The sequence below is a fragment of the Chiloscyllium plagiosum genome, unplaced genomic scaffold, assembly GCF_037043375.1.
Source record: "Chiloscyllium plagiosum isolate Xiang-an unplaced genomic scaffold, Cpla_swu_hap1 HiC_scaffold_26, whole genome shotgun sequence".
Classification (NCBI taxonomy): Eukaryota; Metazoa; Chordata; class Chondrichthyes; order Orectolobiformes; family Hemiscylliidae; genus Chiloscyllium; species Chiloscyllium plagiosum.
In genome coordinates this window covers 54,843,058-54,859,994 of record NW_028270164.1, presented here as the reverse complement: position 1 = coordinate 54,859,994, position 16,937 = coordinate 54,843,058, and the positions used below count along the sequence as shown (strand labels likewise).

The 16,937-nt window shown below is 46.7% G+C and overlaps 1 protein-coding gene across 1 annotated transcript in view; it reads left to right on the top strand.

The window, feature by feature from the left end:
- The window catches only part of LOC122546376 (uncharacterized), a 217,389-nt gene that overhangs the window by 91,945 nt on the left and 108,507 nt on the right, over positions 1–16,937 (top strand). The window contains exons 16-20 of the mRNA XM_087973794.1: positions 173–328; positions 1,841–1,996; positions 7,990–8,145; positions 9,657–9,812; positions 15,804–15,959. Of these exons, the coding sequence (XP_087829920.1) occupies positions 173–328; positions 1,841–1,996; positions 7,990–8,145; positions 9,657–9,812; positions 15,804–15,959 (780 nt within the window). The remainder of the gene's footprint in view (positions 1–172; positions 329–1,840; positions 1,997–7,989; positions 8,146–9,656; positions 9,813–15,803; positions 15,960–16,937) is intronic.

The following is a 16,937-nucleotide window of genomic DNA, read 5'->3' as shown; positions in this document are numbered from 1 at the left end:
TTGTCATCTCAGGAAATTCCTGATGAACAGCAGGACTGGCTCTGCTCAGGGATTCGGGATTCAGATGTCGGTGTATGAGATAGTGTTGAAATGGATGTGTCCAGTAACCCTTCCCCCTGTCAGTGACTCTCTCCCCCTGTCTGTCTGACTCTTTGGTTTTCTCTCTGTGCAGTAAACACAACGAGGCAATCGCTGAGATTGAGAAGCTGAAAGTGACCAATCAGGAGCTGGAGACAAGGCTGGAGCAGATCCAACAGGATCTTCAGGAAGCCCGGGATCGGCTGGTGGATCAACAAGAGGAAGCAGCTGAGCGAGAGGAGAGAGAAGGGTAAGGGAGCGTGTGCAGACACCATCCAGCCCACAGCCTGCACACAGTGTACTGGCACAAGGTGGTGTCTGCATTCACTGTGTGCGGGAGACGTAGTGCTCAGTTGTTGTGTGTTTAACTCTATAAAGTCTGTTTGTGTTTGGTGCACATCAGCCCTTGATATGCTCAGTGTGGGTGTGTGCTCCCACTTGGAGAAAGAGCTGAGAGCCAGGGGTATAACATGGAGCATACATCTTAAAGCAGAGAACATGGACAGTACAGCACAGTACAGATACTTCAGTACACCATGTCTGTGCCAACCATGATGCGATTCTCTTCTAATGCCATCTGCCTGCCCATGTTCCATGTGCCTCCTTTATCACCTTGTTCATGTGTCTGTCTAAATGCTTCGTAAACATTGCAATGGTCTCTGTCTTTACCATCTCACTTTGTGGGTCATTTCCAGGCACCTACCATCCCAAGTGTAAAAAACTTGCATCACACATCTCCATTAAATTTTCCTGTCTCTACTTAATCCTGTGCCCCCCTGGGTATTTGGCATTTTCACTCAGGGAAAAAGACCCTAGATATACACCCTATCCATGCCTCTCATCAAATTATATACCGACATCAGCTCACCGGTCAGCCTCCCACACTCTAGCAAAAGCAATCCATGTATGTCCGATCTCTCCTTATAACTGGAACGCTCCAATCCCAGGAATAGTTCGGTTGAACCATATTGCACATTCCCAAAAGCCTCCACATTCTTCCGACAGTGTGGCAACCAGAACTGTACACAATATTCCAAACATGTTCCAGCTAAACATTTATACAGCTCGAACATGACTTGTCGACATTTATACTCAATGCACTGACCATGAATACAAGCCTTCTTTACCACCTCATCCATTTGCGTTACCGCTATCGGGGAGCGATGCACTCGCACTCCAAAATCCCTCTGTAAACCAGTGCTCATAATGGTCCTGCCATGTACTGTACACTTTTCTCTTGTATTTGACCTCCCAAGATGCATTACCTTTCAATTATCCAGAATAAACTCCATCTGCCATTTCTCTGCCCAATCCTCCAACTCATCTACATCCTCATGTATCCTCTGATCACCTTCCACACTATCCACAACTCCACCATTTTCTGCACTGCCAATAAAATCTCTAATACACACAGAAATGAATAATTTCTGCAAAAATTTACAATATAGAAGACATGACTTCATAGGCACACCCCTGATGTGGATACAACCCACCCACTGGATACACACCCAACCAATGTGTCCATGTCCTGTACACAGGGGCAGTGTGTATATTCAGACCCAGCCTCCCTGTGGGTCAGTGAGTGCCTGAGGTTCCCAATCTCAGGAAATTCCTGATGAGCAACTGGATGGCTGTGCTCTGGGATTTGGGATTCAGATGCCGGTGTATGAGATAGTGTTGAAATGGATGTGCCCAGTAACCCTTCCCCCTGTCAGTGACTCTCCCCCTGTCTGTCTGACTCTTTGGTTTTCTCTCTGTGCAGTAAACACAACGAGGCAATCGCTGAGATTGAGAAGCTGAAAGTGACCAATCAGGAGCTGGAGACAAAGCTGGAGCAGATCCAACAGGATCTTCAGGAAGCCCGGGATCGGCTGGTGGATCAACAAGAGGAAGCAGCTGAGCGAGAGGAGAGAGAAGGGTAAGGGAGCGTGTGCAGACCCCATCCAGCCCACAGCCTGTACACAGTGTACTGGCACAAGATGGTGTCCGCAATATTGGGACACAGAGGGTGGTATGTGTGTGGCAGAAGCTGCCACAGGAAGTGGTGGAGATGGGGACATTTACAACATATAAAAGTCATGGATGAGCTGTACCGAAGGGTCTGTCTCTGTGCTGTACAACTGTGTGACTCTACCTCCTGCCCACTGGAGAGGTGGGGCTCAGTTGTTCTGTGTCTGACTTTCCAAATCTGTCCATTTTTAGTGCACATCAGTGTTTGATACGTTCAGCCTGGGTATGGGCTCAGGGAAATGAAAACTGCCCGTAGGCAGAGTTGGAAGGCGGAGTTAGAACATGGTCAGACATTTTAAAGCATAGAACATAGAACAGTACAGCACAGTACAGTTATAGAGTCATAGAGTCATAGTGTCACAGAGACGTACAGCACGGAAACAGACCCTTCGGTCCAACTCGTCCATGCTGACCAGATATCCCAACCCAATCTAACCCAATTTGCCACCACTTGGCCCATATCCCTCCAAACCCTTCCTATTCATAAACCCATCCAGATGCCTTTTAAATGTTGTAATTGTACCAGCCTCCATCACTTCCTCTGGCAGCTGCCCCTCAGGTCTCTTTTTTATCTTTCCCCTCTCATCCTAAACCTGTGGAATTGGTGTTGGAGAGACTGTTAGGTCTGAGGGTTGATAAGTCCCCAGGGCCTGATGGTCTACATCCCAGGGTACTGAAGGAGGTGGCTCAAGAAATCGTGGATGCGTTGGTGATTATTTCCCAGAGGTCGATAGATTCGGGATCAGTTCCTGCGGATTGGAGGGTGTCTAATGTTGTACCACTTTTTAAGAAAGGAAGGAGAGAGAAAGCAGGAAATTATAGACCAGATAGTCTGACCTCAGTGGTGGGAAAGGTGCTGGAGTCTATTATAAAGGATGAAATTATGACACATCTGGATAGTAGTAACAGGATAGGTCAGAGTCAGCATGGATTTATGAAGGGGAAATCATGCTTGACTAATCTGGAATTTTTTGAGGATGTAACTCTGAAGATGGATGAGGGAGATCCAGTAGATGTGGTGTACCTGGACTTTCAGCAAGCTTTTGATAAAGTCCCAATAGGAGGTTAGTGAGCAAATTTAGGGCGCATGGTATTGGGGGCAAAATACTAACTTGGAGTGAAGGTTGGTTGGTTGACAGGAAACAAAGAGTAGTGATAAATGGCTCCATTTTGGAATGGCAGGCAGTGACCAGTGGGGTACCGCAGGGATCAGTGCTGGGACTGCAGCTTCGTACAATATATGTTAATGATATAGAAGATGGTATTAGTAATAGTATTAGCAAATTTGCTGATGATACTAAGCTGGGTGGCAGGGCGAAATGTGAGCAGGATGTTAGGAGATTACAGGGTGACCTGGACAGGTTAGGTGAGTGGTCAGATGCATGGCAGATGCAGTTTAATGTGGATAAATGTATGGTTATCCACTTTGGTGGTAAGAACAGGAAGGCAGATTACTACCTAAATGGAATCAATTTAGGTAAAGGGGCAGTACAAAGAGATCTGGGTGTTGTTGTACACCAGTCAATGAAGGTAAGCATGCAGGTACAGCAGGTAGTGAAGACGGCTAATAGCATGCTGGCCTTCATGACAAGAGGGATTGAGTATAGAAGCAAAGAGGTTCTTCTGCAGCTGTACAGGGCCCTGGTGAGACCACACCTGGAGTACTGTGTGCAGTTTTGGTCTCCAAATTTGAGTAAAGACATTCTGGCTAATGAGGGAGTGCAGCGTAGGTTCACGAGGTCAATTCCTGGAATGGTGGGACTACCTTACGCTGAAAGATTGGGGTGACTGGGCTTGTATACCCTTGAGTTTAGAAGACTGAGAGGGGATCTGATTGAGACATATAAGATTATTAAAGGATTGGACACTCTAGAGGCAGGAAACATGTTTCCGCTGATGGGTGAGTGCCGAACCAGAGGACACAGCTTAAAAATACAGGGTAGACCATTTAGGACAAAGATGAGGAGAAACCTCTTCACCCAGAGAGTGGTGGCTGTGTGGAATGCTCTGCCCCAGAGGGCAGTGGAGGCCCAGTCTCTGGACTCATTTAAGAAAGAGTTGGATAGAGCTCTCAAGGATAGTGGAACCAAGGGTTATGGAGATAAGACAGGAACAGGATACTGATTAAGGATGATCAGCCATGATCATATTGAATGGTGGTGCTGGCTCGAAGGGCTGAATGGCCTACTCCTGCACCTATTGTCTATTGTCTATGCCCTCTCGTTCTGGACAACCTGACCCCAGGGTAAAGACTTTGTCTATTTATCCTATCTATGCCCCTCATGATTTTATAAACCTCTATAAGCTCAACCCTCAGCCTCCGACGGTCCAGGGAAAACAGCCCCAGCCTGTTCATCCCCTCCCTGGAGTTCATATCCTCAAATTCTGGCAACATCCTTGTAAATCTTTTCTGAACCCTTTCAAGTTTCACAACATTTTTCCGATTGGAAGGAGACCAGAATTGCACACAATATTCCAACAGTGGCCTAACCAATGTCCTGTACAGCCACAACATGACCTCCCAACTCCTGTACTCAATACTCTGACCGATAAAGGAAAGCATACCAAACACCTTCTTCACTATCCTATCTACCTGTGACTGCACTTCCAAGGAGCTATGAACTTGCACTCCAAGGTCTCTCTGTTCAGCTGCACGAACCAGGACCTTACCATTAAGTGAATAAGTCCTGCTAAGATTTGCTTTTCCAAAATGCAGCACCTTACATTTATCTAAATTAAACTCCATCTGCCACTCCTCAGCCCATTGGCCCATCTGGTCCAGATCCTGTTGTAATCTGAGGTAACCTTCTTCGCTCTCCACTACACCTCCAAATTTAGTGTCATCTGCAAATTTACTAAATATACCTCCTGTGTTCACCTCCAAATCATTTGCCGTATATACCCAAGTAATTAGAAGATAGAACATAGAACAATACAGCACAGAACAGGCCCTTCGGCCCACGATGTTGTGCCGAACATTTGTCCTAGCTTAAGCACCCATCCATGTACCTATCTAATTGCCGCTTAAAGGTCACCAATGATTCTGACTCTGCCACTCCCACAGCCAGCACATTCCATGCCCCCACCACTCTCTGGGTAAAGAACCTACCCCTGACATCCCCCTAATACCTTCCACCCTTCACCTTAAATTTATGTCCCCTTGTAACACTCTGTTGCACCCGGGTAAAAAGTTTCTGACTGTCTACTCTATCTATTCCTCTGATCATCTTATAAACCTCTATCAAGTCACCCCTCACCCTTCGCCTTACCAATGAGAAAAGGCCTAGCACTCTCAACCTATCCTCGTACGACCTATTCTCCATTCCAGGCAACATCCTGGTAAATCTTCTCTGCACCCTCTCCAAAGCTTCCACATCTTTCCTAAAGTGAGGCGACCAGAACTGCACACTGTACTCCAAATGTGGCCTAACCAAGGTCCTGTACAGCTGCAACATCACTTCACGACTCTTGAATTCAATCCCTCTGCTAATGAACGCTAATACACCATAGGCCTTCTTACAAGCTCTATCCACCTGAGTGTCAACTTTCAAAGATCCATGAACACAGACCCCAAGATCCCTCTGCTCCTCAACCTTACTAAGAACCCTACCATTAACCCTGTATTCCGCATTCTTATTTGTCTTTCCAAAATGGACAACCTCACACTTGACAGGGTTGAACTCCATCTGCCACTCCTCAGCCCAGCTCTGCATCATATCTAAGTCTCTTTGCAGCAGACAACAGCCCTCCTCACTATCCACAACTCCACCAATCTTCGTATCATCTGCAAATTTACTGACCCACCCTTCGACTCCCTCTTCCAAGTCATTAATAAAAATTACAAACAGCAGAGGACCCAGAACTGATCCCTGCGGAACTCCACTTGTAACTGGGCTCCAGGCTGAATATTTACCATCTACCACCACTCTCTGACTTCGACCGGTTAGCCAGTTCTCTATCCAACTGGCCAAATTTCCCCCTATCCCATGCCTCCTGACTTTCCGCATAAGCCTACCATGGGGAACCTTATCAAATGCCTTACTAAAATCCATGTATACTACATCCACTGCTCTACCCTCATCCACATGCTTGGTCACCTCCTCAAAGAATTAATTGTTGATCTTACGGAAAAGGAGACCCCCAATGTTTGGCCAAATAACCTGGAATTTTCCATATACCCTGTGTAAAAGTCGCCTCACAGCGAACAGATCCATGTTTATGAGTCAGTGTGCTGGCTGTCACATTCCGCTCCAGTGCTCCAGTCTCCTGGTTATTTCACTCTGCTCCCGGTCTTCCACTCCGTTGCTGTTGCATTCCACTCTGGGTTTTCAGAATTATTAGAATTTGTTTTCTGCCCCTTATGCTTTTAGAGATCAGTTGGGTTTCTGCTGCCTATACCAAATGAATTTACTGGGCGTGAATTTCAGTCCCTCAAAAATAGTATCCATGTGATAGTCACCACCATAACTTTAACCTTAAAAAGTAGTCAAAAAATTTGACTATTACTTGAGAACATATGATATATAAGTGACAAAATGTAGAGGGCCCAGCACCAATCCTTGTGGCACTCCACTGGTCACAGGCCTCAGTCTGAAAAACAACCCTCCACCACCACCCTCTGTCTTCTACCTTTGAGCCAGTTCTGTATCCAAATGGCTAGTTCTCCCAGTATTGCATGAGATCTAACCTTGCTAATCAGTCTCCCATGGGGAACCTTGTCGAACGCCTCACTGAAATCCATATAGATCGTGTCTGCCTATCATATCTGTGCCAACCATGATGCCATTCTAAACTAAACCCATCTCTGGCAGTGTGTCCCAGGCACCTTGCCATCCTCTGTAGATAAAACCCCTGGCCTCACACATTTCCTTTAAGCCCACCCTCCTGTCTCCCATCTGAGCCACTAGTATTTGACATTAGCCCCCTGGGAAATGGGCACTGACCCCCCACCCTACCCATGCCGATCAGGATGTTATACACTTCTTTGGGTCACCTCCTCAGCCTCCGAATTTGTGCCGAAAACAATCCAAGTTTTTAAAGCCTCTCCTTTCGAGCTAATATGCTCCAATCCTTGCACCATCCTGGTAAACGACATTCCCAACTTCTCCAAAGCCTCCCCATCTGTCCGATAGTGAGACGGCCAGAAGTGCTCAGGATACTCCAAATGTGGTCCAACGAAAGGCACTTACAGCTGTGACACGACTTGCTGACCTTTACACTTACTGCCCTAACCAATGAAAGGCAGCATGTGGTAAGCCTTCTCTCCCACCTTACCCAATTGTGTTGTACTTTCAGGGAGCCACGTACTTGCACCCCAAGAAGCCCCTGTGTATCAGCACTCCTCATGGTTCAGTCTGTGCTGTATACTTTCCTCTTGTATTTGTCCTCCCAAAATGCGTCACCTGACACTTGTCCAGAATAAACTCCATCTGCCATTTCTGTGCCCACCTTTCCAGCTGATCTATATCCTGCTGTACCCTGTGACCAACTTCCACACTATCCACCCTAAGTCCATTGATTTCCGTGTTGGAGGTCTAGAAATAAAACCTGTTAGTCAGAAAAGAACAATTTCTGCAAATCTTTACAATGCAAAATACGTGATTTCACAGACACACCCCTCAGTTTGGATACAGCCCACCCATTGGTTACACTCCCAACTAATGTCCTGTGCACAGGGTCAGTGTGAATGTCCAGACCCAGCCTCCCTGTGGGTCAGTGAGTGCCTGTGGTTGTCATCCCAGGAAATTCCTGATGAACAGCAGGAATGGCTCTGCTCTGGGATTTGGGATTCAGATGCCGGTGTATGAGATAGTGTTGAAATGGATGTGTCCAGTAACCCTTCCCCCTGTCAGTGACTCTCTCCCCCTGTCTGTCTGACTCTTTGGTTTTCTCTCTGTGCAGTAAACACAACGAGGCAATCGCTGAGATTGAGAAGCTGAAAGTGACCAATCAGGAGCTGGAGACAAAGCTGGAGCAGATCCAACAGGATCTTCAGGAAGCCCGGGATCGGCTGGTGGATCAACAAGAGGAAGCAGCTGAGCGAGAGGAGAGAGAAGGGTAAGGGAGCGTGTGCAGACCCCATCCAGCCCACAGCCTGTACACAATGTACTGGCACAAGGTGGTGTCTGCATTCACTGTGCGCGGGAGACGTAGTGCTCAGTTGTTGTGTGTTTAACTCTATAAAGTCTGTTTGTGTTTGGTGCACATCAGCACTTGATATGCTCAGTGTGGGTGTGTGCTCCCACTTGGAGACAGAGCTGAGAGCCAGGGGTATAACATGGAGCAGACATCTTAAAGCAGAGAACATGGACAGTACAGCACAGTACAGATACTTCAGTACACCATGTCTGTGCCAACCATGATGCGATTCTCTTCTAATGCCATCTGCCTGCCCATGTTCCATGTGCCTCCTTTATCACCTGGTTCATGTGTCTGTCTAAATGCTTCGTAAACATTGCAATGGTCTCTGTCTTTACCATCTCACTTTGTGGGTCATTTCCAGGACCTACCATCCCAAATGTAAAAAACTTGCATCACACATCTCCATTAAATTTTCCTGTCTCTACTTAATCCTGTGCCCCCCTGGGTATTTGGCATTTTCACTCAGGGAAAAAGACCCTAAATATACACCCTATCCATGCCTCTCATCAAATTATATACCGACATCAGCTCACCGGTCAGCCTCCCACACTCTAGCAAAAGCAATCCATGTATGTCCGATCTCTCCTTATAACTGGAACGCTCCAATCCCAGGAATAGTTCGGTTGAACCATATTGCACATTCCCAAAAGCCTCCACATTCTTCCGACAGTGTGGCAACCAGAACTGTACACAATATTCCAAACATGTTCCAGCTAAACATTTATACAGCTCGAACATGACTTGTCGACATTTATACTCAATGCACTGACCATGAATACAAGCCTTCTTTACCACCTCATCCATTTGCGTTACCGCTATCGGGGAGCGATGCACTCGCACTCCAAAATCCCTCTGTAAACCAGTGCTCATAATGGTCCTGCCATGTACTGTACACTTTTCTCTTGTATTTGACCTCCCAAGATGCATTACCTTTCAATTATCCAGAATAAACTCCATCTGCCATGACTCTGCCCAATCCTCCAACTCATCTACATTCTCATGTATCCTGTGATCGCCTTCCACACTATCCACAACTCCACCATTTTCTGCACTGCCAATAAAATCTCTAATACACACAGAAATGAATAATTTCTGCAAAAATTTACAATTTGGAAGACATGACTTCATAGGCACACCCCTGATGTGGATACAACCCACCCACTGGATACACACCCAACCAATGTGTCCATGTCCTGTACACAGGGGCAGTGTGTATATTCAGACCCACCCTCCCTGTGGGTCAGTGAGTGCCTGTGGTTGTCATCCCAGGAAATTCCTGATGAACAGCAGGAATGGCTCTGCTCTGGGATTTGGGATTCAGATGCCGGTGTATGAGATAGTGTTGAAATGGATGTGCCCAGTAACCCTTCCCCCTGTCAGTGACTCTCTCCCTGTCTGTCTGACTCTTTGGTTTTCTCTCTGTGCAGTAAACACAACGAGGCAATCGCTGAGATTGAGAAGCTGAAAGTGACCAATCAGGAGCTGGAGACAAAGCTGGATCAGATCCAACAGGATCTTCAGGAAGCCCAGGATCGGCCGGTGGATCAACAAGAGGAAGCAGCTGAGCGAGAGGAGAGAGAAGGGTGAGGGAGCGTGTGCAGACCCCATCCAGCCCACAGCCTGCACACAGTGTACTGGCACAAGTTGGTGTCCACAACATTAGGACACAGAGGGTGGTATGTGTATGGCAGAATCTGCCACAGGAAGTGGTGGAGATGGGGACATTTACAACATATAAAAGTCATGGATGAGCTGTACCGAAGGGTCTGTCTCTGTGCTGTACAACTGTGTGACTCTACCTCCTGCCCACTGGAGAGGTGGGGCTCAGTTGTTCTGTGTCTGACTTTCCAAATCTGTCCATTTTTAGTGCACATCAGTGTTTGATACGTTCAGCCTGGGTATGGGCTCAGGGAAATGAAAACTGCCCGTAGGCAGAGCTGGAAGGCGGAGTTAGAACATGGTCAGACATTTTAAAGCATAGAACATAGAACAGTACAGCACAGTACAGTTATAGAGTCATAGAGTCATAGTGTCATAGAGACGTACAGCACGGAAACAGACCCTTCGGTCCAACTCGTCCATGCTGACCAGATATCCCAACCCAATCTAACCCAATTTGCCACCACTTGGCCCATATCCCTCCAAACCCTTCCTATTCATAAACCCATCCAGATGCCTTTTAAATGTTGTAATTGTACCAGCCTCCATCACTTCCTCTGGCAGCTGCCCCTCAGGTCTCTTTTTTATCTTTCCCCTCTCATCCTAAACCTGTGGAATTGGTGTTGGAGAGACTGTTAGGTCTGAGGGTTGATAAGTCCCCAGGGCCTGATGGTCTACATCCCAGGGTACTGAAGGAGGTGGCTCAAGAAATCGTGGATGCGTTGGTGATTATTTCCCAGAGGTCGATAGATTCGGGATCAGTTCCTGCGGATTGGAGGGTGTCTAATGTTGTACCACTTTTTAAGAAAGGAAGGAGAGAGAAAGCAGGAAATTATAGACCAGATAGTCTGACCTCAGTGGTGGGAAAGGTGCTGGAGTCTATTATAAAGGATGAAATTATGACACATCTGGATAGTAGTAACAGGATAGGTCAGAGTCAGCATGGATTTATGAAGGGGAAATCATGCTTGACTAATCTGGAATTTTTTGAGGATGTAACTCTGAAGATGGATGAGGGAGATCCAGTAGATGTGGTGTACCTGGACTTTCAGCAAGCTTTTGATAAAGTCCCAATAGGAGGTTAGTGAGCAAATTTAGGGCGCATGGTATTGGGGGCAAAATACTAACTTGGAGTGAAGGTTGGTTGGTTGACAGGAAACAAAGAGTAGTGATAAATGGCTCCATTTTGGAATGGCAGGCAGTGACCAGTGGGGTACCGCAGGGATCAGTGCTGGGACTGCAGCTTCGTACAATATATGTTAATGATATAGAAGATGGTATTAGTAATAGTATTAGCAAATTTGCTGATGATACTAAGCTGGGTGGCAGGGTGAAATGTGAGCAGGATGTTAGGAGATTACAGGGTGACCTGGACAGGTTAGGTGAGTGGTCAGATGCATGGCAGATGCAGTTTAATGTGGATAAATGTATGGTTATCCACTTTGGTGGTAAGAACAGGAAGGTAGATTACTACCTAAATGGAATCAATTTAGGTAAAGGGGCAGTACAAAGAGATCTGGGTGTTGTTGTACACCAGTCAATGAAGGTAAGCATGCAGGTACAGCAGGTAGTGAAGACGGCTAATAGCATGCTGGCCTTCATGACAAGAGGGATTGAGTATAGAAGCAAAGAGGTTCTTCTGCAGCTGTACAGGGCCCTGGTGAGACCACACCTGGAGTACTGTGTGCAGTTCTGGTCTCCAAATTTGAGGAAAGACATTCTGGCTAATGAGGGAGTGCAGCGTAGGTTCACGAGGTCAATTCCTGGAATGGTGGGACTACCTTACGCTGAAAGATTGGGGTGACTGGGCTTGTATACCCTTGAGTTTAGAAGACTGAGAGGGGATCTGATTGAGACATATAAGATTATTAAAGGATTGGACACTCTAGAGGCAGGAAACATGTTTCCGCTGATGGGTGAGTGCCGAACCAGAGGACACAGCTTAAAAATACAGGGTAGACCATTTAGGACAGAGATGAGGAGAAACCTCTTCACCCAGAGAGTGGTGGCTGTGTGGAATGCTCTGCCCCAGAGGGCAGTGGAGGCCCAGTCTCTGGACTCATTTAAGAAAGAGTTGGATAGAGCTCTCAAGGATAGTGGAATCAAGGGTTATGGAGATAAGACAGGAACAGGATACTGATTAAGGATGATCAGCCATGATCATATTGAATGGTGGTGCTGGCTCGAAGGGCTGAATGGCCTACTCCTGCACCTATTGTCTATTGTCTATGCCCTCTCGTTCTGGACAACCTGACCCCAGGGTAAAGACTTTGTCTATTTATCCTATCTATGCCCCTCATGATTTTATAAACCTCTATAAGCTCAACCCTCAGCCTCCGACGGTCCAGGGAAAACAGCCCCAGCCTGTTCATCCCCTCCCTGGAGTTCATATCCTCAAATCCTGGCAACATCCTTGTAAATCTTTTCTGAACCCTTTCAAGTTTCACAACATTTTTCCGATTGGAAGGAGACCAGAATTGCACACAATATTCCAACAGTGGCCTAACCAATGTCCTGTACAGCCACAACATGACCTCCCAACTCCTGTACTCAATACTCTGACCGATAAAGGAAAGCATACCAAACACCTTCTTCACTATCCTATCTACCTGTGACTGCACTTCCAAGGAGCTATGAACTTGCACTCCAAGGTCTCTCTGTTCAGCTGCACGAACCAGGACCTTACCATTAAGTGAATAAGTCCTGCTAAGATTTGCTTTTCCAAAATGCAGCACCTTACATTTATCTAAATTAAACTCCATCTGCCACTCCTCAGCCCATTGGCCCATCTGGTCCAGATCCTGTTGTAATCTGAGGTAACCTTCTTCGCTCTCCACTACACCTCCAAATTTAGTGTCATCTGCAAATTTACTAAATATACCTCCTGTGTTCACCTCCAAATCATTTGCCGTATATACCCAAGTAATTAGAAGATAGAACATAGAACAATACAGCACAGAACAGGCCCTTCGGCCCATGATGTTGTGCCGAACATTTGTCCTAGCTTAAGCACCCATCCATGTACCTATCTAATTGCCGCTTAAAGGTCACCAATGATTCTGACTCTGCCACTCCCACAGCCAGCACATTCCATGCCCCCACCACTCTCTGGGTAAAGAACCTACCCCTGACATCCCCCTAATACCTTCCACCCTTCACCTTAAATTTATGTCCCCTTGTAACACTCTGTTGCACCCGGGTAAAAAGTTTCTGACTGTCTACTCTATCTATTCCTCTGATCATCTTATAAACCTCTATCAAGTCACCCCTCACCCTTCGCCTTACCAATGAGAAAAGGCCTAGCACTCTCAACCTATCCTCGTACGACCTATTCTCCATTCCAGGCAACATCCTGGTAAATCTTCTCTGCACCCTCTCCAAAGCTTCCACATCTTTCCTAAAGTGAGGCGACCAGAACTGCACACTGTACTCCAAATGTGGCCTAACCAAGGTCCTGTACAGCTGCAACATCACTTCACGACTCTTGAATTCAATCCCTCTGCTAATGAACGCTAATACACCATAGGCCTTCTTACAAGCTCTATCCACCTGAGTGTCAACTTTCAAAGATCCATGAACACAGACCCCAAGATCCCTCTGCTCCTCAACCTTACTAAGAACCCTACCATTAACCCTGTATTCCGCATTCTTATTTGTCTTTCCAAAATGGACAACCTCACACTTGACAGGGTTGAACTCCATCTGCCACTCCTCAGCCCAGCTCTGCATCATATCTAAGTCTCTTTGCAGCAGACAACAGCCCTCCTCACTATCCACAACTCCACCAATCTTCGTATCATCTGCAAATTTACTGACCCACCCTTCGACTCCCTCTTCCAAGTCATTAATAAAAATTACAAACAGCAGAGGACCCAGAACTGATCCCTGCGGAACTCCACTTGTAACTGGGCTCCAGGCTGAATATTTACCATCTACCACCACTCTCTGACTTCGACCGGTTAGCCAGTTCTCTATCCAACTGGCCAAATTTCCCCCTATCCCATGCCTCCTGACTTTCCGCATAAGCCTACCATGGGGAACCTTATCAAATGCCTTACTAAAATCCATGTACACTACATCCACTGCTCTACCCTCATCCACATGCTTGGTCACCTCCTCAAAGAATTAATTGTTGATCTTACGGAAAAGGAGACCCCCAATGTTTGGCCAAATAACCTGGAATTTTCCATATACCCTGTGTAAAAGTCGCCTCACAGCGAACAGATCCATGTTTATGAGTCAGTGTGCTGGCTGTCACATTCCGCTCCAGTGCTCCAGTCTCCTGGTTATTCCACTCTGCTCCCGGTCTTCCAGTCCGTTGCTGTTGCATTCCACTCTGGGTTTTCAGAATTATTAGAATTTGTTTTCTGCCCCTTATGCTTTTAGAGATCAGTTGGGTTTCTGCTCCCTATACCAAATGAATTTACTGGGCCTGAATTTCAGTCCCTCAAAAATAGTATCCATGTGATAGTCACCACCATAAATTTAACCTTAAAAAGTAGTCAAAAAATTTGACTATTACTTGAGAACATATGATATATAAGTGACAAAATGTAGAGGGCCCAGCACCGATCCTTGTGGCACTCCACTGGTCACAGGCCTCAGTCTGAAAAACAACCCTCCACCACCACCCTCTGTCTTCTACCTTTGAGCCAGTTCTGTATCCAAATGGCTAGTTCTCCCAGTATTGCATGAGATCTAACCTTGCTAATCAGTCTCCCATGGGGAACCTTGTCGAACGCCTTACTGAAATCCATATAGATCGTGTCTGCCTATCATGTCTGTGCCAACCATGATGCCATTCTAAACTAAACCCATCTCTGGCAGTGTGTCCCAGGCACCTTACCATCCTCTGTCGATAAAACCCCTGGCCTCACACATTTCCTTTAAGCCCACCCTCCTGTCTCCCATCTGAGCCACTAGTATTTGACATTAGCCCCCTGGGAAATGGGCACTGACCCCCCACCCTACCCATGCCGATCAGGATGTTATACACTTCTTTGGGTCACCTCCTCAGCCTCCGAATTTGTGCCGAAAACAATCCAAGTTTTTAAAGCCTCTCCTTTCGAGCTAATATGCTCCAATCCTGGCACCATCCTGGTAAACGACATTCCCAACTTCTCCAAAGCCTTCCCATCTGCCCGATAGTGAGACGGCCAGAAGTGCTCAGAATACTCCAAATGTGGTCCAACGAAAGGCACTTACAGCTGTGACACGACTTGCTGACCTTTACACTTACTGCCCTAACCAATGAAAGGCAGCATGTGGTAAGCCTTCTCTCCCACCTTACCCAATTGTGTTGTACTTTCAGGGAGCCACGTCCCTGCACCCCAAGAAGCCCCTGTGTATCAGCACTCCTCATGGTTCAGTCTGTGCTGTATACTTTCCTCTTGTATTTGTCCTCCCAAAATGCGTCACCTGACACTTGTCCAGAATAAACTCCATCTGCCATTTCTGTGCCCAACTTTCCAGCTGATCTATATCCTGCTGTACCCTGTGACCAACTTCCACACTATCCACCCTAAGTCCATTGATTTCCGTGTTGTAGGTCTAGAAATAAAACCTGTTAGTCAGAAAAGAACAATTTGTGCAAATCTTTACAATGCAAAATACGTGATTTCACAGACACTCCCCTCACTTTGGATACAGCCCACCCATTGGTTACACCCACAACTAATGTCCTGTACACAGGGGCAGTGTGTATATTCAGACCCAGCCTCCCTGTGGGTCAGTGAGTGCCTGTGGTTGCCATCTCAGGAAATTCCTGATGAACAGCAGGAATGGCTCTGCTCTGGGATTTGGGATTCAGATGCCGGTGTATGAGATAGTGTTGAAATGGATGTGCCCAGTAACCCTTCCCCCTGTCAGTGACTCTCTCCCTGTCTGTCTGACTCTTTGGTTTTCTCTCTGTGCAGGAAACACAACGAGGCAATCGCTGAGATTGAGAAGCTGAAAGTGACCAATCAGGAGCTGGAGACAAAGCTGGAGCAGATCCAACAGGATCTTCAGGAAGCCCGGGATCGGCCGGTGGATCAACAAGAGGAAGCAGCTGAGCGAGAGGAGAGAGAAGGGTAAGGGAGCGTGTGCAGACCCCATCCAGCCCACAGCCTGCACACAGTGTACTGGCACAAGGTGGTGTCTGCATTCACTGTGTGCGGGAGACGTAGTGCTCAGTTGTTGTGTGTTTAACTCAATAAAGTCTGTTTGTGTTTGGTGCACATCAGCACTTGATATGCTCAGTGTGGGTGTGTGCTCCCACTTGGAGAAAGTGCTGAGAGCCAGGGGTATAACATGGAGCAGACATCTTAAAGCAGAGAACATGGACAGTACAGCACAGTACAGATACTTCAGTACACCATGTCTGTGCCAACCATGATGCGATTCTCTTCTAATGCCATCTGCCTGCCCATGTTCCATGTGCATCCTTTATCACCTGGTTCATGTGTCTGTCTAAATGCTTCGTAAACATTGCAATGGTCTCTGTCTTTACCATCTCACTTTGTGGGTCATTTCCAGGACCTACCATCCCAAGTTTAAAAAACTTGCATCACACATCTCCATTAAATTTTCCTGTCTCTACTTAATCCTGTGCCCCCCTGGGTATTTGGCATTTTCACTCAGGGAAAAAGACCCTAAATATACACCCTATCCATGCCTCTCATCAAATTATATACCGACATCAGCTCACCGGTCAGCCTCCCACACTCTAGCAAAAGCAATCCATGTATGTCCGATCTCTCCTTATAACTGGAACGCTCCAATCCCAGGAATAGTTCGGTTGAACCATGTTGCACATTCCCGAAAGCCTCCACATTCTTCCGACAGTGTGGCAACCAGAACTGTACACAATATTCCAAACATGTTCCAGCTAAACATTTATACAGCTCGAACATGACTTGTCGACATTTATACTCAATGCACTGACCATGAATGCAAGCCTTCTTTACCACCTCATCCATTTGCGTTACCGCTATCGGGGAGCGATGCACTCGCACTCCAAAATCCCTCTGTAAACCAGTGCTCATAATGGTCCTGCCAGGTACTGTACA